A 23,380-nucleotide genomic window follows, 5' to 3' on the forward strand; every position below is an offset into this window, starting at 1 on the left:
GAGAGTAGCCAGCGGGATCTCGGTGCTGAATCATCCGCAAAACAGCAGCAGCCATCTTGCCCAGGCAGAGAGACCACCCCCCCTGAGCAGCAACTCCATCAGAGGACTCAATAGCCCCACCCCCAGGTGGGATTCTTCCCCACCCTGTGCTATCTAAGCCTGACGGCTGAGTGCAGAGTGAATAGATTAACAGCTGAAGGAGACAGCCACAGACAGTAGATTCCTGGAGGTCTCAAACAGACTGCCTAAGGTCAGACAGGGACAACATCTGACATAATCAGAGGCAGATCCAGAACGTAAAAACAGCAGTCTCCTACCATAGAAGTTCACACCACAAAGTCAGGAAATCAAGGCAGATCAACTTAAGAAGCAGAAGCAAAAAAGAGGAGCTTCACAAATAATAAGAAGACAAAGAAATACCCCCCATTCGATGGGAAAGGAGGAATCCCCACAAAGAGAATAAATAAAATAGAGGCAAGTAAACTATCAGATATTGAGTTCAAAACAACAGTTCTAAGGAAGCTCAATGAGCTCAGTGAGCTCAGAGAGAATTACAAAACACTACAGGGAAACGACGAGAAACTTACTGCAAACTACATCAGCATGAAAAAAGGGCACAGAAACTATCAATAAGACACAGAGGAAATGAAGAATACAATTTCTGAATTGAAGAACACAGTAGAAGGAATTAAAAGCTGACTAGAAGAAGTAGAAGTAGAGGAATCAGCGAGCTGGATGATGAGGTAGAAGAAAGCTCCCAGAAAGAGCAAGAAAATGAAAAAAGAATGAAGAGGCTTTTAGGGAAATGCAGGACAACCTGAAACATAATAATATTCATATAACAGGGATACCAAAAGGAGAAGAAAAGTAACAAGGGATAGGGAACCTGTTTGAAAAAGTAATGATGGAAAACTTCCCTAATTTGAGGAGAGAAAAAGTCCCACGAGTCCAGGAAGCACAGAGGGTCCTATTCAAGAGGAACCCAATGAGGCCCACACCAAGACACATCATCATTAAAATGGCAAATATCAAAGACAAACAGAGAATCCTAAAGGAAGCAAGGGAGAAAGAGGTAGTAACTTAAAAGGGAGCCCTGATATGGCTAGCAGCTGACTTCTCAACAGAAACACTGCAAGCCGGAAGGGAATGGCAAGAAATAGTCCAAGTAATGAAAAGCAAAGGCCAGCAACCAAGACTGCTCTACCCAACACGGCTCTCAACGAAAATGGAAGGCAAAATAAGGAGTTTCCCAGACAAAAGGCGGCTAAAAGAATACATCTTCACCAATCCAGCACTGCAAAATATGCTAAAGGGACTGCTTTAAGATGAAAAAAAAGTCTATGAATACCCAGTTCCTTTCACAGTTGCCAATACTTGATATTACCAATATTTTTAATACTTATTAATCTGATTGTGACAATGATGTGTTATTTTAATTACTTTATTATTTGTTTAAACTAAACCTGTTTTTGTATATTTCTTGTCTATTTCTATTATTTTTAAAAAGCTTTAAATGACTTTTTGGTATTCTTTATCCATTTCTTGATTAAAGGTTTGTAGATTTTTTCCCTTAAAAAAAAAAACTATTAACCCTTTTTAGAAGTGTGGCAAATACTTTCCCATTCTTACTTGTCTTTTAACTTTTTAATATGTATATTACTATATAGTCTTAAATGTTTAATATAGTAATATTGTCAATATTTTACTTTATAGCTTCAGGGTTTGAATATTTCACTTCAGGGTAAGAAAAATATTAGTTTGTATTTTCTCCTAAAACTCCTTAGATTCTAAATATTGACTTTTAACTCACCTGAATATTTCTTGTATAATGTGTGAAATAGGGCTCTATATTTGTTTTATTACAAGAAATAGTGGCCCATGCACCTTATTTGTTGAATAAGCCTTATTTTACCCATTGATTTGAAATATCAATTTAATCATATATTACATTATTAGATATATACATTTATTTCTAGAATGCTCATTATATTTCATTGATCTGTTTGATTATTTCTGTGCTGGTGCCATGTTGTTTTAATTGCTGAGACTTTATAATGGTTTTAAATTTATTAACATTTTATAAATGACTTTGACATTTAAAAAAGTAAAATTGATCTGCATTTTAAAAAGGAAGGGGAGGAGAGGGGAGGCGAGGGGAGGGAAGGGGAAGAAAGATGGAACTCCTACCTTTTGCGACAACACGGATGGAACTGGAGAATATTATGCTAAGTGAAATAAGCCAGTTGGTGAAAGACAAATACCAAATGATCTCACCTATAAGTGGAATCTATTCAACAAAATAAACTAATGAACAAAATAAACCACAGGCATGGAAACGTGGAGCAGGCTGAAAGTGACCAGGGGGATGGGGAAAGAGGACAATGGTGGAAAGAAGAGGAAGGGACTAGACAAAGAACATGTATGAATGACCCATGGGCATGGACAAGAGTGGGAATTGACTGTGGGAGCAGGGGGTGGGGGTGGGATGGGCAGAGGGGGGCAAAGGAGAAAAAATTGAGACAACTGTAATAGAATAAACATGACTTAAAAGTTAAAAAAATAAAATAAAAAACATTTAAAAAAAAGAAAAAGAAAACCTTAAAGACATGCTGTATCAGTATATTCGCATCCCTTAAATACAAAGTTTTGGAGCTAAAAGTGTTATTCTTGGCCACGTCATTATAAATGATCATAAGGATCTCAACTCATTGCCAGACTTACGGAAGCATCCCTGTGCTCCTTGGTACTGTCGAGTGACATGTATGTCATCCCAACATGTTATGTATATGAGTCTACCCACCCCCGCCACTAGTCTGCCACTGTATCTCCTTTTTGAATTCAAATTTCCTCTGATTTAAGGTATCTGATAAAATACCTACAACATAGTAGAAACTTAATGCGAATGAACACTTTACAACTGATAACAGGGCCAACAATGACTTAAGGTTTTGGGGAGTATACTGTAACCAATCTACAAAATCATTATTCCTACAAGGTGGTTAGGAGCAGTTTGAAAAGGATATGTATGCATGATAGATAGGTGCATTTTAGACTCATCCACCACAACTGCTCTAAAGTATAGACATTATTTCATCTAATGAATGGATGAACAAGCACACACAGGGACTTCTGGGCCTCCTGCCTTTTCCTCCCTTCCCGAGCCACACCCAGAGGAAAGGGAAACACAGAATAAAGAGTGCCACACGGGTTCCCCACACCAGCTCTCACTGGCCTGGAAAAGGAGAACAGGACCCACGGAGACCAATGGAGGGCTTTGTTTTTCCTGCGAAAGGGCAGGTTAAAGTGGTAACAGAAACTCAATGAGAGTTCTAATCTGCCTACCACTAGCTTATCGTGTCCGTGTGGCAGTGTCTGAGGGCCTATTTCTACAAACCTGCCAACTCCCACATTACATGACCCTTTTCATCTGCTTTGGTAATTATTCACTGAATGTATCTCATTTCTTAAATTTGACTGACTCCATAGCTACAAGGCATGGCACTGTTAGATGAGAGTATGTGATTTCTTTACAAAAATATTATATATAATCTATTAACTTTTGATGCTTTAGAACATCAGGTACAGGGTTAAAAGCCCCTTTTTGAAATCAAATGTACTTATAAATATCACAACCTATTTACCATTAAATGTTAAATTTTCATTTTTATATTTTCATTAACATGTAACATTGCATTACTTTAAGGTGTACAACATAATGATCTGACAGAAGTATGTTGCAAAATGACTACCACAAGTTTAGTTCCTATCCATCACCTCACACAGTTACAAATTTTTGCCTGGTGAGGAGAACCTTTAAGATCTAATCTAACTATTAAATTTTAAATGAGCCAGTGCCTGTTAATTAGTTGGCCCCTAGAATCCCGCTAGCTCTTGTACATCTTATTGGCAATTATCTCCTTTTTTGGCATATCATATTTGTGTAAGTTCATACAGAAATAAACAATTGCATTATAAATATGCTCCCATCCCTCCCAGACACCTCACATAAAGGGAGGATGTTTTTGTGAATGCTGCATCCCCAATATCTAGGTAAATATACCAACTGTACTAATTGTTCAATATAAATGAAAATGGCAGAGGCTCAGAGGCGCCTACTCAAACTCCCTTTCCCCTCTTTCCCTAGGTAACAGAACCCCAATCTTATTCAGAGCACCAGTGAGCCAGCTCAGAGACTGTGATTCCCCGTGTGCTTATGACTGAGTTCTGGCTGGTGAGATGTAAACAGAAATACTGTGTGGGACTTCCTGGAAGGCTCCAGAAGACTTCCCTCATCCTTTTCTCCTTCTTACTGAGTCACGTATCAACACAAAGACTGGAGCCCTGGCAGCCATCTTGGACTGTGAAGCTACACAGAGTCCCAGACATGCCACTTCCAAACTGGAACATAATCCTCATGTGTTTAAAGCATTGCAGTTGGGTCTCTCTTACAACCAAACCCAATTCCTACCTGATACAATGATTGACTGTCTCCTGAGAACAATTTACTGCCAATAAAGGAACATATGGAAAGTTTTCAAAGGTTCCTAAAAGTAAGCAAACTTTAATCAAAGTATGCATTGGCTATTCAGTCTTCATTGAAACTATGGCTTGGTGAAAAGAGGAGAGGATTTCTTTTTACTTTCAGTTTTAGGAGGTTGAGGGGGAAGTTCATTTTGTCCAAGCAATTGGTTCTCCTAATTATGCTTAAAATTTCACACATATTACTTACTCATACCCCAGGAAAAGAACTTGATTATACAGAGAATTTTAGTAATTCATTTATACAAATACAGTAATCTAAAGATGCTTCATATCTCTGTTAATGAACACCTTCGTGGTCAACTCATTCAATCACGGTAAGTCCTAAAGAAGCTTTTAAAATATATAAACTTCTAAAATTGGCCTAGTATTCACACCAGTTAATGAGACTTTAACTGTACTATTAAAATATCAACTACAATGAGACAGTCTTTCTAAAAGAAATTAAAAAGAAAACAAGAGTGTTTCAATTTGTTGTGATCATAACACAAATTTGGCAAATGACTAAAATGGATTTTATAGAAGCATATATATAATTAAACTAAGAATTTATATGTTACAGTGTTCAATATTTAGAAGGGTCTAAAACTATTACCCACCTTAACATGCATTTTAAGAAAAAACGTCTATGGTTGAGAGATAAGGATGTCCCATTAGTGGAGTATGTGGGTATATTGCTTACAGTGGCCAATGAAGAACTGTTGACACAAATTAAATCTTTAATTTTAACTGTTTAAAATGACAATACAGCCTTGGCTGACGTGGCTCAGTGGACTGAGTGCCGGCCAGCAAACCAAAGGGTCGCCAGTTCGATCCCCAGTCAGAGCACAAGCCTGGGTTGCAGGCCAGGTCCCCAGTAGGAGGCATATAAGAGGCAACCATACACTGATGTTTCTCTCCCTCTCTTTCTCCCTCCCTTCCCTTCTCTAAAAATAAATAAATAAAATCTTTAGAATAAATAAAATAAAATAAGGATACAGAGAGTACAACTGACCATCAGCCACTGAACCCTTTAAAGTAACACTGCACAGTCCTCCAGAAACAATGTGGAAATCCTGCCACAGAGAAGCACAAGCATCCTTCCACAACAGTTAAACCTGTGGATACCAATTTTACCATCACTAACTTGGCCTATTACTTAAATTTTAACTTCACATGGTTCTAATGGACCTCCTTCTTCCAGATAATACTTTTAATAGACTAAGAGCAGCCACTGATTTCCAATTTTTTTACAATTTTTCCTTTAGCTTCTAAAAAGTCTGTAAAATTATTAATATCTATAATTTTTAAAAAATAAGTATTGTCTAGACATACTTGGAAAAAATTTTAAGAATTAGAATGAGCATAAAGAAAGGGGGCAGAATAGCTACTATGAATACATTATTCTTTTTGTAGTTAATTTCTCTTTTAAATACAATAGAATTGAAAAAAATACAAGCTGCTTTTCTATTTTGTTTATGTTTGCAAAAATTAACTTACGTATCCTTGTACAAAACCCTCATCACTTGTGTTTAGGTATGGGACCATACCTTTACAGATCCTAGAATATGGACAGTCCTGGCTAGATCAGTAAAAAAGTTCTCCATACACTTAGGAGATACCCTCATCTTTAACAGGCAGGACCAGAGCTTGAGAGATCTGGTTACTGCTTTATAACTACAAGGATGAGAAGCAGAAGCAAAGCAAGATTAAGCAGGAAGCAATCTTACCTGTACCGTTGAGTGTAGTGTTTTTATTTGTGTAAAGCCTGATCATATGTCCTATTGTTTTCACATTTTCTCTCAACATCATTCCTCGAGCTTGTACCATAAAGAGATATGTGTTGGCTACAAAAGGAAATGAAGAGATAATGTCATGACTCAGTAATCTTTTAATTCAATAAAATATTCAGAACTGGGGAACTGCCGAAAAAACCCCAACTGACTCGATTAGCATGTTCAAAGGGAAAATAGACAATATAAAATGACTATTTCTCATTATCAAAAACTTACCAAAAGATTGCTTTTTAAAAATAAAGGTGAAAAATTAAAGTAGTGATATCCATCAAAAAAGACTAAATGAACAAACAGAAATATCATAATGAATTCTTTTGCCCATAAATGACTTTCTACTTCAGAATACACTTAGAAATTTAAAAGAGGCATTTTTATTACAAATATGCAATCATATAGTTATAAAATGTACTTCCTCTAATTCTGTACTAATTCCCCCAAACCAAAATCCCCACAAAGGTGAGGATTCCTTATCTAACCATAAATATACCATAAATCACCAGAACATCTAGTACAGATATGGATCTTACAAATTCTCAATGTGTTGGGTTGCACAGGGCAGGATTATCAAGAATCAATATCTATTCTGATCATTTCTAACAGTTAATTACTTCAACTTTTACATTCTCTTTGAATCACAGATCCTCCTACCAGGGTTGTAAAAGCAGACAAAATCAAAATCAATGTGCATTTTCAAAGTTGGTCAATTTAATTCTTTGTGGTAAGTGCTTTAAAAATAGGCTTCTAATTTCTTCCTTTGGGAGAAACTGGCAAACTGACAAAGATTACAAAAAATACCTGCCTTTTGAAATGCCACATCTCAGGGAGTCACAGGACTAAAGCCAAAGGCCCTTTCTCTCATGGTCCTGATTTTGCTAACACAGTGCATAACTTTGGATGGCTCACTGGATCTCACTTTCCTCCTTTCAAAAAAGGATATATTGCCCTAGATGTCCTCTAAAGCCCCTTCTACTCTAAATGCTCTATGCATAAAGCCCCAAAATCACAAACTACAATCAGACCAGAGAAGAAGGCTCATTACCACAGAAAAACCAAGAAAATGCAACTGTCTCGGAATACAATCACAACATTCTTGAAAAACCAAATGCAAAATGAAAAAACTGAAAATACCAACTAATTTTCTGAACCGTGTTCTACTTCCTCAAGACAGTACAGACAGATGAGCTAAATGTATTGTTTACTATCTCCTTTCCTATTTTTTATTTAAATTTGAACTTGCTCAAAGTCCAAATGAACAGAGAGTAAATAAAACTAGTACAGAAACAGAGTAAAATAACACTTCTCCTTTCACCTTCAATTCACAAAAGAGAAACAGAAATCCAGGTTTTATATAAGCTTTACCTCAATCAGTTTTAAGAGCATGTCTACATCCTCTCTAGAAAACAGTCCTATAATTAGATTTGACTTGTTTAGGCTTGAATTTATTATACTGGCTTACAAACACCACATGTTCTTACTATGTTTTTGCTCTTGGGTGGACTTGAAAAGAGAAAAAGTGAAAAACAAGAACAAAGAATAGCTAATCAAAAATGTGAGAAAATGTTCAATATAAGCCAAACTAACCTTAACTTAGCAATTATACCTAAACCAAAATCTCAAGTTCAAATGAAATGATGCAGGAGAAAAAAAGAATCAAATAGGTAAGTAACACCAACTGGTTTACAATACCTTGGATCATTTAATCCTAAAGGTATACATAAAATTTGTTATCAGTGATGTAAATATCTTACAATATTTGATCTGCACCAAACTGTAAAAAGACCAGTCATGGAAGAGCAGAACTGAGCCAAGATCTAAGCCAATACTGATTTTGCTTCCCCGACTTTAGAAAACAGTACTGGTCTCAGCAAGGGTATGCTAAATAAGAACATACATGCTTCTTGTGTGTGCTGGAAACAGAATTTTAAAATACTACATAGCTTTTACTTTTAATTAACACACCAATTCATATGAAGAAAACTGTCTGACATCTTGAAGACAAGTCAAATTTAAGTACCAAGGAAAAAATATGGGATAGAAAAAAACAATGTCAAATTTTCCTAAAAACTTTCAAAATACCAGGTAACAAAGCTGTTAAGAAAATAATGATTACCAGTGGCACCTGTGACAAAGGTGAACCAGGTACCAAAATAATGCATTTACTGTTCACTAGATCAATGTGAAAAAAAATAAATAAAGCAAAATACCAGCCTCTCCAAATGGAAAGTCTATTAGTTTATTTTCAATCCTGCACAGCTAATTGAGTTACATTCCTTAGGTTAATGGTCCTCATGGGTTGAATCCCTGAAGATCAGAACCCATTAGCAAATGAAGCTGTGATTAAATAGGGAGTCTTGCCAACGTGAAAAAAGCGATGTGTCAAAGTGCTGCCACACTAAACCAACAGAAAAATGGTTTAAACTATCTGACTTTTAAACCTTATAAAACTAAGTCAATCCACACTCAAGTAACTATATGCCTAATTATCATTAATATAAAATGTAACATTCTATTGGCAAGCCAGTATGTTAGAGGAAATCCTTGTCTAAAATTTCTTTTCCAACTAAGAAACTACATCTCAAAAACAAACAGGCAAATCTTTCCCAGCCTTACCCTTTGGTCGCAACACAACCAGAAATACACTAAAAACTACAATTGCTTAATTAAAATCATGCCGTGTGCCCTCTAATTTAGTTCATTTGCTATTTGCCTTTGCATTGTGAGACAGAAATTAAACTTATTTACCAGTTCTGCCTTCCAGGGGAAGAAAAATTACAACTTAAAAAAAAAAAAACCTTCAAAAATCAACAGTTGACAACAGTTCCTAGGCACCCTACCCTGGGTTCGCGAGGAAACAGATTTATGAACTTGCCTCACTCTTATTTGAAGATAACTGAGGAACACATCTGCTATCACTCTCTCCCCACACTCCTCTCCACATCCAGCTTTGTTCAGTGAAAGCACAGTAAGTACTTAGACGAGAAGACTATGCCAGTCTACAGTGATCTGGAAAGGTTTCCTGAGCTCTGAAGGATTCACACACAACACCTCTCTGCTCCCGAGAGCCATGTCCCTAACCACAAGGACACACAGCTGCTGGTCCCTTAACAAAAAGTAGGTCAAGTGCAGAGCTGATTTTGAGGGGAGGCGTGTAGTTTAGGCATTCTGGCTAACACTGGAGCTAAGAAAAAGGGGCTAGAAATACAATTTAGGAAGACACTCATACAATAGTCAAAGTGAGAACTATGGTGGTGAATTACCACAGAAAACATTAATTAGAGAGGAGAAGATAAGATGAAGTTGATGCAGATGTGGAGACAGACCACAAACAGGAGGCACGAAAGTAAAGGCCCCAAGATAAATGAGTCTGAAGTTGAACACAGTGAAGAAGGGAGACTCATCAACCATGTCAGAACTATGAGGTGATAAATTTCTGTTGTTTTCATCCCCTCAGTGTGTGGTAATATGTGGCAGCCCTAAGAAACAGACAGCACCCGAGGAGACAGGTACAATTTCCCCCATTGTAAGATCAAAAAAATGATATGGGGATAATTAAAAAAATCAGCATTCAAGCACCGGTCTTAATGACTCTGAGAGGCAGCAAGTTGGAAAGAGCAATGGTTGAACGTTACAGAGGAGAGGAAGAGACAAAGAAAAAAAGAAGTCTTCAATGTAAAAAGTTATAAGGGAAGTGACAATGGGAGGGGCAAACCAGATGTCAACTAACGTGAAGAGGAGGAAGTCAGAAGGAGTGCTTAGACAGGGAGAATTAACATCATTAAAATATCCATGCTACCCAAAGCAATCAATTTATAGATTCAATGCAGTTCCTATCAAGATTTCAATGATGTATTTCACAGAGCTAGAACAAATATTTCAGAAACTTATATGGAAGCAAAAAGGCCCTACACAGCAACAGCAATCCTGAGAAAGAAGAACAAAGTTGGAGGAATCATGCTACCTAATATCAAACTATACTATAAGGCCAGAGAAATCAAACCAACACGGCACTAGCATAAAAACAGGCACATAGATCAGTGGAACAGAATAGAGAGCTCAGAAATAAACCCACACCTTTATAGTCTATTACTATTTGACAGAGGAAGCAAGCACATAAAAAGGGCTAATGACAGTTTAGTCAATAAAGTGTTGGGAAAATTGGACAGATGTGTGTAGAAAAATGAAACTAGACCACCTTATTACACCACACACAAGAATAAAGTCAAAATGGATTTAAGACTTAAATGTTAGACCTGAAAACATAAAAATCTTAGAAGAAAACATAGGCAGTTAAAATCTTGGACATTGCTTGCAGCAATATTTTATCTGATATAGCTTCTCAGGCAAGGACAACAAAAGAATAAATAAACAAATGGGATTACATCAAACTAAAAAGTTTTCGCACAGTGAAGGAAACCATTAACAAAATAAAAAGACAACCCACAGAAGGGGAGAACATATTCACCAATACACCTGATAAGGGGTTAGGATCCAAAATTTATAAAGAAATCGTAAAACTCAACACAAAAGAAAAACAAACAATCCAATTTAAAAAATGGGCAAAGGGCCTGAATAGACACTTCAAAAACGACATGCAGCTGGCCAACAGACATATGAAAAGATGCTCAATGTCACTAATCATCAGAAAAATGTGAATTAAAACCACAATGAGATATCACCTCACACCGATCAGAATGGTTATCAACACTAAAACAACTAACAACAAACGCTAGTGAGAATTTAGAGAAGAACCCTTTTGCACTTTGATGGGAACGCAGATGGGTGCAGCCACTGCGGAAAGCAGTATGGAGATAACGCAAAAAACTAAAAATGGATCTGCCTTTTGACCCAGTGATCCCACTTCCGGGAGTGTATCTGCCAACACCAATTAAAAAAACATAAGCACCCTTATGTTCAAGATACAGAAGCAGCCCAGTGCCCATCAGTAGATGAGTGGATAAAACAACTATGGGACATTTACACAATGGAATACTACTCAGTCATAAAAAAAAAAAAAGGAAGAAAGAAAATTTTCCTCTTTGAGACAGCATGGATGGACCTGGAGAACATTATGTTAAGTGAAATAAGCCAGTCAAAGAAAGACAAATAGCATATGATTTCACTCATTTGCGGAATCTAATGAACACACTGAACTAACAAGCAAAACAGGGACAGAGTTATAGATAGGGAGCAGGACAGCTATGCGTGGTGGGTGGGGAGGTGAGGGGGTAGGGGTATCAGGCAAAAAGGGAAAAGGGCTCATGGACGTGGACAACAGTGTGATGACTGCAGGGGGAGGGGGGTACAAGGGGGGTAAATGATAATGGAAAAAATACAATAAAAATAAATTTTAAAAAAAGGAGCATTTAAAGTTACAGGAGGGAAAATGGTTTCCCATACTATTAACAGAACATATAAGGAAATAAACAATATGGAAAAGAGCAAAATACTACTTACAAATGCCCTTTGATATTAACTACAGATATCTGAATCAGGTATCTCTGAATTTCTAAGAACTCACAATAACCTTTTAAATATCAATTTCAGATGCTTAAAGCTTTCTTTTTTCCACATCTAGTCCCTTTCAACAAATTCTCAGAAATTATTCATCTAAGCTGGTAAAGCTAAATATATTATCTGCAATAATAATGTTATAAACCCCAGGATTAAGCCAGACAATATATGAAATACAGTTCATACTTTGCCTAGAACCACAATATTGCTTGGGTTTAAAACAAAAAAGTCTAAACTGTGCCAGACTATAAAACAATTCACTTTATGTCAAAGTACTATTTAAAGAGAATCTTACCATGGTGATGATAATTGAAAGCCAGGTATGGGCTCAAGGTAATGTGCAGCACAAAAAATTACCAACCTATAATACTCTCCTCCTCATCTTTCAAGTAAGTCATGGGCTGGCTAATGAAAAGAGAATGAAAGAATTCCATGTTCATCATCCCATTTTTATCAAGGAGCCATATACAGTGATCATAGACAGTACATGTCTAGGTCAGATCTTAGACAACAGCTCAAGCTTTGATGATACAGACACTAAAAATTAACAAGAAATTCTTTACAACAGGTGCTTTGCCAGTTCCACTCTGTAGTTTAACATTTAACAGTGTTATTTCTAAAGTTTATTTGTGTTTAAATACAGATCAAGGTAAAATATTTTTAAATAAAATTTGACTTTTCCAATGATCTTATTAAAGACGTTCAAGGTAAAGACATGTTTATTCAACAAATATTTATTGAATGTCTACCATTTGCCAAGCAGTACCAGAAACTAAGGGGCCTCTACAGTTCCTCTATAAAAACCAAAACCCTGAAGAAGCATAAACCACCTTAACCATTGGAAGTACCTTTGCACCAATCAGAACATCAGTCCAAGAGAGTTTAAACGTGACTTCCAGTCAAGATGGAGGCATAGGTAAATACGCTTCACTTCCTCATACAACTACAGAAAAAATTACGAGACCTCAAAACATATAACATCCAGAACCATGAGAAAATCAAGCTGTATGGAAGTCTTGACAACGAAAGATTTAAAGAAGCCACATTCATCCAGGTGGGTAGGAGGGGCAGAGACACAACAGAATGGGGGGGTCCCACATTCACGTGTGGTGGATAAAAATTGGGAGGGATACCTCAGGAGCAAAGGATCCCAGCCCCAGGCTAGACCACAGAGTCCAGGGTTCCAGGGCCAGAAGATAAATTCCTATAACTTATGGCTGTAAAAACTAGTGGGGGTTGGGATGGAGGAAGAAACTGCAGGATTCTCAGGAGACTCTGATTAAAGGGCCCACATGGAATTACAACTTACTCAGACCAACCACCCCTAGGATTCAACACCAGGGAAACAGCTGAACGGGCACCAGTTGCATTTGGGGAGTAAGTGAAGTTACTGGAAACAGGGCAAGTACCAGGCAATCTTCCAGAAGCCAGGCAGTGGCCCTGTCCCCTCTCCAAGTCCTCCCCGCCGCCACAGAGCCACAAAGTGCTGAGGCGGGTTGCCCCCACACCACTGGCAATTACCTAAGGCTCTGCCCCACATAATTTACAAGTGTCTTTTCTGCAATAGGCCATGCTACTAAGGCAGAGAGTCAAAGCAGCTCTACCTAATTCACAGAAACAAACACAGGGAGGCTGCCAAATTGAGGAGACAAAGAAATATAGCCCAAATGAAAGAACAGAAAAAAACCCCAGAAGAAGTAAATGAAATGGAGGTAATCAACCTAACAGATGCAGTGTTCAAAACACTGGTCATCAAGATCCTCAAAGAATTCACTGAGCATGGCAACAGCATGAAAAAGGCCCAGAAAGAATTGAAGGGTACTTTATTTCACTACATTAAGTGAAATAAAGAAAAATCTACCAACAACCAACAGTAGAAGGGATGAAACTGAGAATCAAATCAACAATTTGGAACATAAGGAAGACAAAAACATTCAACAAGAAGAGCTAGAAGAAAAAAATTAAAAAGAAAAACAAGGATAGTATATGGAGCCTCTGGGGCATCTCCAAACAAACCAATTCAAATCATAGAGATGCCAGAAGGGGAGAGGAAGAACCAGAAATGGAAAACTTATTTGAAAAAAATAATGAAACAAAACTTCCCTAATTCAGTTAAGGAAATAGACATACAAGTCCAGGAAGCACAGAGACTCCTAAAGAAGTTGGATCCACAGAGGACCACACCAAGACACATCATAATTAAAATGCTAAAGGTTAAGGACAAAGAAAGAATCTTAAAAACAGTAAGAGAAAAGGAGAGTTACCTACAGAGGAGTTCCCATAAGATTGTCAGCTGATTTCTCAAAAGAGACTTTGCGGGCTAGAAGGGACTGGCAAGTATTCAAAATGATGAAAAGCAAGGACCCAAAACCAAGATTACTCTATCCAGCAAAGGTATCATTTAGAATGGAAGGGCAGATAAAGTAAAAGTAAAGAACTCCCTTAGCTTTACCCTTTTCTGGGTAAACCTAAGGGAGTTCATCATCACCGAGCCATTATTACATGAAATGTTAAAGGGACTTATTTAAGAAAAAGAAGATCAAAACTATGAACATTAAAATGGCAACAAATTCACAACTATCAACAACTAAATCTAAAAAACAAACTAAGCAAACAACCGCAACAGAAATACAATCATAGATAGGTAGATCATTTAGAGGGTTATCAGCTGGGAAGGGGAAGGGGCAGAATGGGAGAAAAGATGCAGAGATTAAGAAGCATAATTGGTAAGTACAAAATAGACAGGGGGATGTTAAGAATAGTACAGGAAATGGAGAAGCCAAATAACTTATATGCACAACCTATGGACATGAACTAAGGGAGGGGATTGCTAGAGGAAATGGGGGTGCCAAGCAGAGAGGAGAAAAGGGGGAAAAATTGGGACAACTGTAACAGCATAATCAATAAAATAACTTTTAAAAAGATAGTTTAAACTTAGCTGGTAATTCAAAAAATAGATTCTGAACCTAGAACTATGAAAACACTAACACAAGATAGCTATCAGACCTGTCATTTGTTAATTCACTGTTATTCACTTAAAATAAGCTTCTTTAAGGCATGACAGGAGCACAAAGAATTAAAGAGTTATAAACCACAGTGGAGAAAAGTTGAATCAGAAGGAAATGAGGGAACTAAGAAAGGAAGAATGCAGGAAATTAAGTAGAGTTTTTAAATTAAATCAGTAGGGAAATATACTTAATGAAATTAGAGAGTAAAAGATGAAACTGTTAATAAACATCCCCAGAAAACATTATAAAATTAGGGAAAATTAATGATTTCAGAGTACATAAGGTGAATGTGGAAGGAATCTCAATCTACTTACAAATTCTATCTTTAGAAAAAATATGTGAGACCAATCTGAACTATGTTCTACAATCATCCTCGACTTCCTCATGTTTTTACAATTAAAATACCTTTCACAATTTCAACTTATTCATGAAACAAAAATGACTGTAAAACAAGCAGGAAAGAAAAAAACAAAGCACGGGAAATGAATTTCAAAGATTTTCAAAGCTAACGAATATTTTTAAATCAATAAACAAGCATGGCGCTGGCCAGGTAGCTCAGTTGACTACAGCGTCATACTGATGCACCAAGGTTGCGGGTTTCACCCCCAGTCAGGACACAAACAAGAAGCAACCAATGAATGCATACGTAAGTAGAACAACAAATCTCAATCTCAATCAATCACTCTCTCTCTCTCCCCCCTCTTCCCCCCTTTCTCTCTAAAAAAAAACAATGCATGCATAAATAAGTGGAACAAGCAGATGTCTCTCTCTCTCTCTCTAAAATAAAAAAAATCAATGAATGATGTATAAATAAGTGAAAAAAACAAATTGATGTTTTCTCTCCCTTTCTCTCCCTCCTCCCTCCCTCTCTAAAATCAATAAAAATTAAAAAATAAACAAGTCACCTTATAATTATTTACCACACATCTCGATTCAAATTTTAAAAGTCCAGTCTTCCTTCTTCAAGTTAAACTGGAAATTGCACTATAATTAAAAGTCATAATTTCTGAGCAATTAACTAAATTATCAGGAAGGCAATATATATAACATGGTTTCAATAAAGTCATATTAACACTAGCAAGCCTCAAATATTACAAGAGATAATATTTTAATCAAGATATCATGTTCTAGTAACAAACTTCATATAACTACTTAACTTAAAGATTTATCAAAATAATTTTCTAGCCAAATACTGATTTTGTTTTTGTTTTGTTTTTAAATCATAATCGACACACATTATGTTAGTTTCAGGTATACAACATGATTCCACAGTTGTATACATTACAAAAGGATCACCGCAGATCTGTCACCATACAAAGTTACAATTTTATTTCTTGTGATAAAAACTTTTAAGATTTACTTTTTTGGCAAATTTCCATTTTGCAATACAGTATTGACTAGAGTCATCATGCTGTACCTTACATCCCCATGACTTATTTTATAACTGGAAGTTTAAGTTTGTACTTCTTGATCCTCTCAACCCATTTCACTTACTCCATAAACTCCTCTCTCTGGCTACCACCAACCTGTTCTCTGTAAGATTGGTTTTAATGTTGTTGTTGTTGTTGTTTTTATTCCACATATAAATGAAATCATACAGTATTTGTTTTTCTCAGACTTATTTCACTTAGCATAATACCGTCAAGGCTTATCCGTGTCGCAAATGGTAAGATTTCATTCTTTTTTGTCTGAGTAGTATTCCATTGTATATATGCACCACATCTTCTTTATCCATTCATCTACCAATGGGAACTTAGGCTGCTTCCATATGTTGGTTATTATAAATAATGCTGCAGTGTACATAGGGGTGCATATATTTTTGAATTAGGTTTTCATTTTCTTTGAATGAATACCCAGAAATAGAATTCCTCAATCACATGAAAATTCCATTTTTCATTTTTAAGAAAACTCTGTTTTCCATAGTGGCTGCACCCGTTTGCATTGCAACCAACTGTGCATGATGTTTCATTTTTCTTTACATACTCACCAACACTTACCTCTTCTGTTTCATAATTGCCCTTCTGACAGGTGTCTCGTTGTGGTTCTGATTTATATTCCCCTGATGATTCGTGTTAGTAAGCATCTTTTCATGTACCTGTTGTCCCTGTATGCCTTATTTATAAAAATGTTCAGATCCTCTGCCCATTTTAAAATCAAACTTTGTTTTTTGTTATCAAGTGGCAGAAGTTATTTATACATTTTAGATATTAATCATTTATCAGATATATGATTTGCAAACATCTCCCATTCAGTAGCTTGCCTTTTCATTTTGTTGATGATTTCCTTTGGTATGCAGCTTTTTAGTTTGATGTAGTTCCATTTGTTTATTTTTGCTTTTGTTTCTTTTGCCTTTGAAGTCAGTTCCATAGAACATAACTAAGACCGATGTCAAAGAAGCTTACTACCTATGTTTTTTCCTAAGACTTTTACGGTTTCAAATCTTACATTCAGGTCTTTAATCCATTTTCAGTTAATTTTGTATATGGTGTAAGAAAGTGATCATTTCATTCTTTGCAAAAGACTGTCCAGCTTACCAAACACCATTTATTAAAGAGACTATCCTTTCCCACATTGTATATTCTTGCCTCCTTTGTCATAAATTAATTGTTCACATATGCCTGGGTTTATTTCTGGACTCTATTCTATTTCATTGGTCTGTGTCTGTTTTTGTGCTAAAACCATATTGCTTTGATTATTATTGTTTTGTAATAGAGTTTTAAATCCAGAAGCATGATGCCTCCCCCTTTGCTCTTCTTTCTTAAGACTGTTTTGGCTGCTTGGGGTTCAAATTTTAGGATTGTTTGTTCTATTTCTATGAGAAATGCCATTGGAATTTTGATAAGGATTGCACTGAATTTGCAGATTGCTTTGGGTAGCAACATTTTAACAATATTAATTCTTCCATCCATGAGCATAAAATATCTTTCCATTTATTTTTCTTGAATTTTTTCCATTAATGTCATAGTTCAGTGTATAGGTTTTTCACCTTCTTGGTTAAATTTATTCCTAGGTATTTTATTCTTTTTGATGCAATTGTGAATGGGATTGTTTTTCTTAATTTCTCCTTCTGATGATTTTTAGTGTATAAAAATGCAGCACATTTGTGCATACTGATTTTGTACCTTGCAACTTTACTGAATTTATTTATTAATTCTAGATTTTTTTGGTAGAGTCTTTATGGTTTTCTATACATCAAACCATATCATCCACAAATGGTGACAATTTTACATCTTCCTTTCCAATTTGGATGTTTTCTTTCTCCTAATTGCTCTAAGACTTCCAATACTACGCTGAATAAAAGTAGAGTGGGCATCCTTGTCTTGTTCGTGATTTTAAAAGAAAAGCTTCCAGCTTTTCACTGTTGAGTTATGATGTTAGCCATCACGTTGTCATATATGGCCTTTATTACATTGAGGTATGTTCAGTCTATACCTACTTTGTTGAGAGGTTTTATCATAAATGGATGTCAAATTTTATCCAATGCTTTTTCTGCATCTATTAAAATAATATGATTTTTATTCATTTTGGTAATGTGGTGTATCATGTTGATTGATTTTTAAATATTGATCCATCCCTGGAATAAATCCCCCTTGATCATGGTTTATGATCCTTTTAATGTACTGTTGAATTTGGTTTGCTAACATTTTGTTGAGGATTTCTATATCTATATTCATCAGAAATACTTGCCTGTAATTTTCTTTTTTGTGTGGTATTCTTGTTTGGTTTTGGTATAAGGGTAATACTGGTCTTATAAAATGAGTTTGGAGGCATTCCCTCCTCAACCATTTGGAAAACTTTGTGAAGGATTGGTATTAATCTTCTTTGAATATCTGGTAGAATTTACCAGTGTAGCTATCTCATCTTAGATTTTTGGTTTGGGGGAGTTTTGATTACTGATTCCATCTCATTGCTATTATTCAGTCTATTCAGATTTTCTATTTCTTCATTTTTCAGACTGGGAAGATTATATGGTTCTAAGAATTTGTCCATTTCTTTTGAGTTATATAATTTATTGCAGTATAATTGTTCATAGTAGTCTATTATGATGCTTTGTATTTCTTTGGCATCAGTTGTAATTTCTCCTCTTTCGTGTCTGATGGTATTGCACCTTCCCTCTCTTTTTTCTTGTTGAGTTCAGCTAAAGGTACGTCAATTTTGGGATTTACATGCTAGAGAAGAGATAAAATTGGGCTGCTACCTAAAATTCTCCAGGAGTCTCAACACATAAGGCAAATATACCTAGTACTAATTGGAACTCTTAAATTTGCAATGGTATGCTAATGGCATTCTGGGTATCCTCAGAAAACCTACTTTCCACATTCAACTGACCTGATCTTCAACTCAAATCATGTTACTCGTATATTATTCACTTTGTTATTATCCTGACAAAAGACAGAAATGGAAAGAAAAGATCTTTTAAATATTAAATCACTGTGTCCTCCAAAAATTAAAATTAAAAAAAAAAAGAATGAAAGAAATGATGGGGAGGAGCTGTTCTGATTAAACTGGTAAACTGCAGTTGGAGGCAGTGGTAACGATAGTCAGCTTGGTAAGGGGCCGGGAATGTTGACCAAAGGGAGAAGACTGCAAACACACAAAGCCTCGAGCCCTCTGACTCTCTAAGAACTCCAAAACAAAACCTAGGAAATCCAAGATAAAAACATCACTCTGCAATACACCTTCTTCCCCTCGGCTCACAGCAGCTCCCCACTCACCTCCACATTTGTACTTAGGTTAAGACAACATGAAAGGCAGGCTTGAAAGGGAAAACAAGTCGCGAAAGGGAGTGTGGGTGGAAGAAGGGGCAGGCAGAGGAGCTGGTCGGCCTTTGGCTGGGTAAGCAAAGCAGCTGCAGAATCTGACACAGCACAGACGAACTGGGCTTAAAGGACTATCAGAAGCCTTTCCAGTCTTCCAAGCAAGGTACCTTTTCCAGACTTAACAGGTTTGAAACCCTTGGCTTGGAAACATAAAATAAAGAGAGAGCTTATAAGGCCATGTATTTCATTGTTTACAGCTCAATTAGAATGATTTGGTTTGGTTTCTTTACAATGAGACAAAAATCTGCCTTGTTGTAATAACCTTCATTGCTATCTGAAGCTATCCAAAAAAAGGTTTCATTTTATATGGAATGCCTTGAAGCTGAAGAGAGAGCGCCTACTTCCCTCTAATCTTCCACTTTCTAGGGCAGCAACAATCAGTTCCTTCCACTCAGGCACAATGGAGTCAGGTATCTCAAGGTGTGCATTTCAGCTCTTCCAAAAATTGACTACTTCAGCTCCTCCAACAGATGGGAGAGACTTTGGGCAACTGACAATCTTTAGGAGCCTGTCTCTCCTTCCATTTCTTTACAACAAGGCTAGCCTACTAGTGTGGGCTTGGGAGTATGGTAGGGGCACCTCCATGAGTGAAGCAGTGGGCTAACTCTGGGATCTTGTTCCTGGGGCTTGTTTGCACAAAGTTTCGGCAAAGGTTCTCATAGTCCTGAGCCCTCAGTCACAGGAGCAAATAAAAATATAGGGCTGTGCTGGAGAGAGGAGCAGCCCCAGCTACAACCACCAAAGCCCAAGGCCTGCAGCACAAATGCCTTGAGATCCTATAATTAACAGGCTGGCCCCAGGATAAGTCAGAAAATTATCCACATTTTATACCACTCAAGAGAAAAAAGCATTCTGTTGCCAACTGAATTCCAAATGGTGTTTGAAATACCTACCATATACAGAGACTATAAATCTAGATTAGGAGTTTTTCTTTTAAAAATATCTGCAGACATGGCTATTTTTACCTTTAATAAACATTGAAAAGCAGTAATGATGAACACTGCTGAAGAGTAAATAAATCACTGTATCATTCTGCTACACTGTTTAACAGACCTCAAATTTATTCATAAAAGAATAACATGGAGAATGGTTATTTAGCATAGTCAAGTTCCAATGAATCAATTTCCCCTTCAAAAATACCTCATTTCCCACAAGGCCCTCAGATTTAGATTCATTCACTGAAACAATATAGCTGACTTATACAAACTGCTCAAGAATGGCAATTTGTGGTAGGCAGCCTCTAAGAAGGCCTCTTCATTCTGTTGAGTGTGGACCAGAGCTAGTGACTCTTTTCTGGGGGGAAAAGAATGGCAAAGAAAGTATGGAGAGGACCACATGTCAAGGAGCTGAGGGCAGCCTCCAGCCAACGACCTGCGAAGAGCTGAGATCCCCAGTCCAACAACCCTCAAATCCACATAGAGGAACCTGAAAGCAGACCGTCCTGCAATGGAGCCTTCAATCACCACCCTGACCAACACTTTGTAGCCTAGTAAGAGACCTTGAACCAGAGGCACCGAGGCAAACCATGTCCAGATTCCTGGCCCACGGAAACTCTAAGCTAACTCATGCTTATTTCCTAAATTTGGGGGTAATTTGTTAGGAAGTAATAGATATCTAATGCACAGACCAATCCTGGCATTTTCTCCACTGTTCCTAATCCCCTCCATATTCTCTCAAAGTGTCAAACAGTCAACATCAAAATGGCACTGACAAGTCAGCTGGTGAGAGAATGAACTGGAGAAGCCATACAAAGAGAAGTGATTTAATCAGGAATATTCAGTCAGTCAACAATTCTTTACTAAGCCTCTAGTGTGTGTCGAGGCAGAAACCAAATCTCTTAGGCTCATCTAGGAAACAGTTCACTCTAAACGAGGATTCGCTTATGTAAACAGAGCCTCTCACTCTGAACAGGTAACTCAGCCACCCACCCCATCAGCACGCCCTCACTTCCCTCTCCGTACCCATCTAACTTTTGCTGTCGCAAACACCTTTATCTCCTCCTCTCCCACCTCCAAAAAAATCTCCCTATACACTTGATGCCATTCCCTTTACCTGGACTTCTCGATTCCAATCTTGCTCCCTTTAATGCAGTCATACTAGTACAGCCTAAATATTTCTAACATACAAAGCTGATCACATCACTCTCCTACTTAAAATTTAAGGTCAACGGTTGGACACTGTCCTCAGGCTAAAGTCCAGTTCTCAAACCCAGCTTACAAAGATCTACCGCAGATGATCAGAATCACTTTCTCCCTCTCTCACTTCAGCCCACACTCCCCTGTGCTCTCCTGCCCTTTTTTTTTTTTTTTTTTTTTTAACTTTCCATTTCTCTCTCAATTCCTAGCCTTCAAGCGCCCCATTCCGGTTAGAAGTACTCTTCCCCAAGCCAACCATTTCATGCTCTAATTTGAGCTTCTGACCTCAGTTTAATCTTCCTCTTCTCCCTAAGGCCTAAACTAGGTGAGCGCCCCCAACCGCACACTGATACAGCTATAACTGTATTTCACAATCTAGTCTAGTGCAGTTATTCTTCATTTGTGTGAATTCCCCACTGGCTGTATGCTCTGTGAAGACAGAGACCATGTGCATCCTGTTCAATGCTGAACCACAGTGCTTGGTACAAACATTTGCTGCACGAATAAGTAAAAATACAGTCTTCCTAGATCACATGTCATAATTCGTTCCCTTTCTCAAATCTTCAAACCTGACCTTTACTCCCTAAGCCTCTACATAAGATCTCAGATCTTCCCATCTTGTAAAGTGCCTTGATCCTACACCCTTTCATTATACCCCTACCTTCCACTAAATGAGTCACTTTCACTTTGCCTCTCATTTTCCACCCAACTCAGGGCGATCTGGTTGGTGCCCGCTGACACCACCAAAACGGCTCCTGCAGGGACACTCACAGACCGCCTGCTTACCAAGTCAACGGCTCGCCTTCCAGACATTACCCTACGGGACTTCGCCCCACTGCAATACTTGTCTTGCTGATCATTTTTACTTATTTCCTTATTTATTTTTGCAAAGGCCTCTCTTCACTTTCATGCTCTCTCTCTCTTTCCCTTTATTTGCCTGTTCCTCTTTTCCACCTGTTCTAAGCTTGCTGGACGTCATCTGTGGCTACTTTCTCTTCCACACGCTCTCCCTGGGCGCCCGGCCATCTAAACTTTCCAGGGTATCAAACACACTGACTGCCATTTGGGACGGCACAGTGAAAAAGGGTATCAGAGCCTCATGGGAAGCTTTTTCAAACCACACACGGGCCTTTTTCATATTCCAATTTAACTCCTATCATTCCACATTTAAGAGTAACTTAGTCATTTCTGCTTGCCGGAGTTAGTTTTGTTACTGAGGTGTGTCAGGTAATAGGTTAACTGTCATTTATCTTTATGCCAAAGATACCCAAATCTCTCTCCTGTGAGACATTTCTCCTGGGCTCTAAGCCCTTATTTCCATCTGTCTACCTACTGGCAAGTTCTCCCGTGAGATCCTGTGGGCATCCCAAATAAATTTCTCTAAATCCAAAACAGCCTCCTTAAGACATGCGCCTTTCTTTGTTCCCTATTACCAAAGCCTTGTTGTCTAAGCTAGAAGGCAAGCATTGTCTCAAAGCTTCTCCCTTTCCTTCAATCCTATTCACATCCTCTCAACTCTACCCTGATCCAACTATGACCTTGATCAGGTTCTAATCTTCTATTGCCTGAGCTACTGAAATAACACCCTCCCT

The 23,380-nt window shown here is 37.4% G+C and overlaps 1 protein-coding gene across 3 annotated transcripts in view; it reads right to left on the reverse strand.

Moving 5' to 3' along the window:
• Positions 1–23,380, reverse strand: part of B4GALT6 (beta-1,4-galactosyltransferase 6) — a 65,960-nt gene that overhangs the window by 37,235 nt on the left and 5,345 nt on the right. Inside the window, exon 2 of one of the 3 annotated variants that reach the window (XM_054583499.1) lies at positions 6,249–6,365. The exons of the other annotated variants lie outside the window; for them this stretch is intronic. Coding sequence (XP_054439474.1) covers positions 6,249–6,365 — 117 coding nt within the window. The remainder of the gene's footprint in view (positions 1–6,248; positions 6,366–23,380) is intronic. 3 annotated transcript variants of the gene reach the window in all.

The sequence above is a fragment of the Pteronotus mesoamericanus genome, unplaced genomic scaffold, assembly GCF_021234165.1.
Source record: "Pteronotus mesoamericanus isolate MK-2021 breed Mesoamerican mustached bat unplaced genomic scaffold, CSHL_Meso_final contig_74, whole genome shotgun sequence".
NCBI lineage: Eukaryota > Metazoa > Chordata > Mammalia > Chiroptera > Mormoopidae > Pteronotus > Pteronotus mesoamericanus.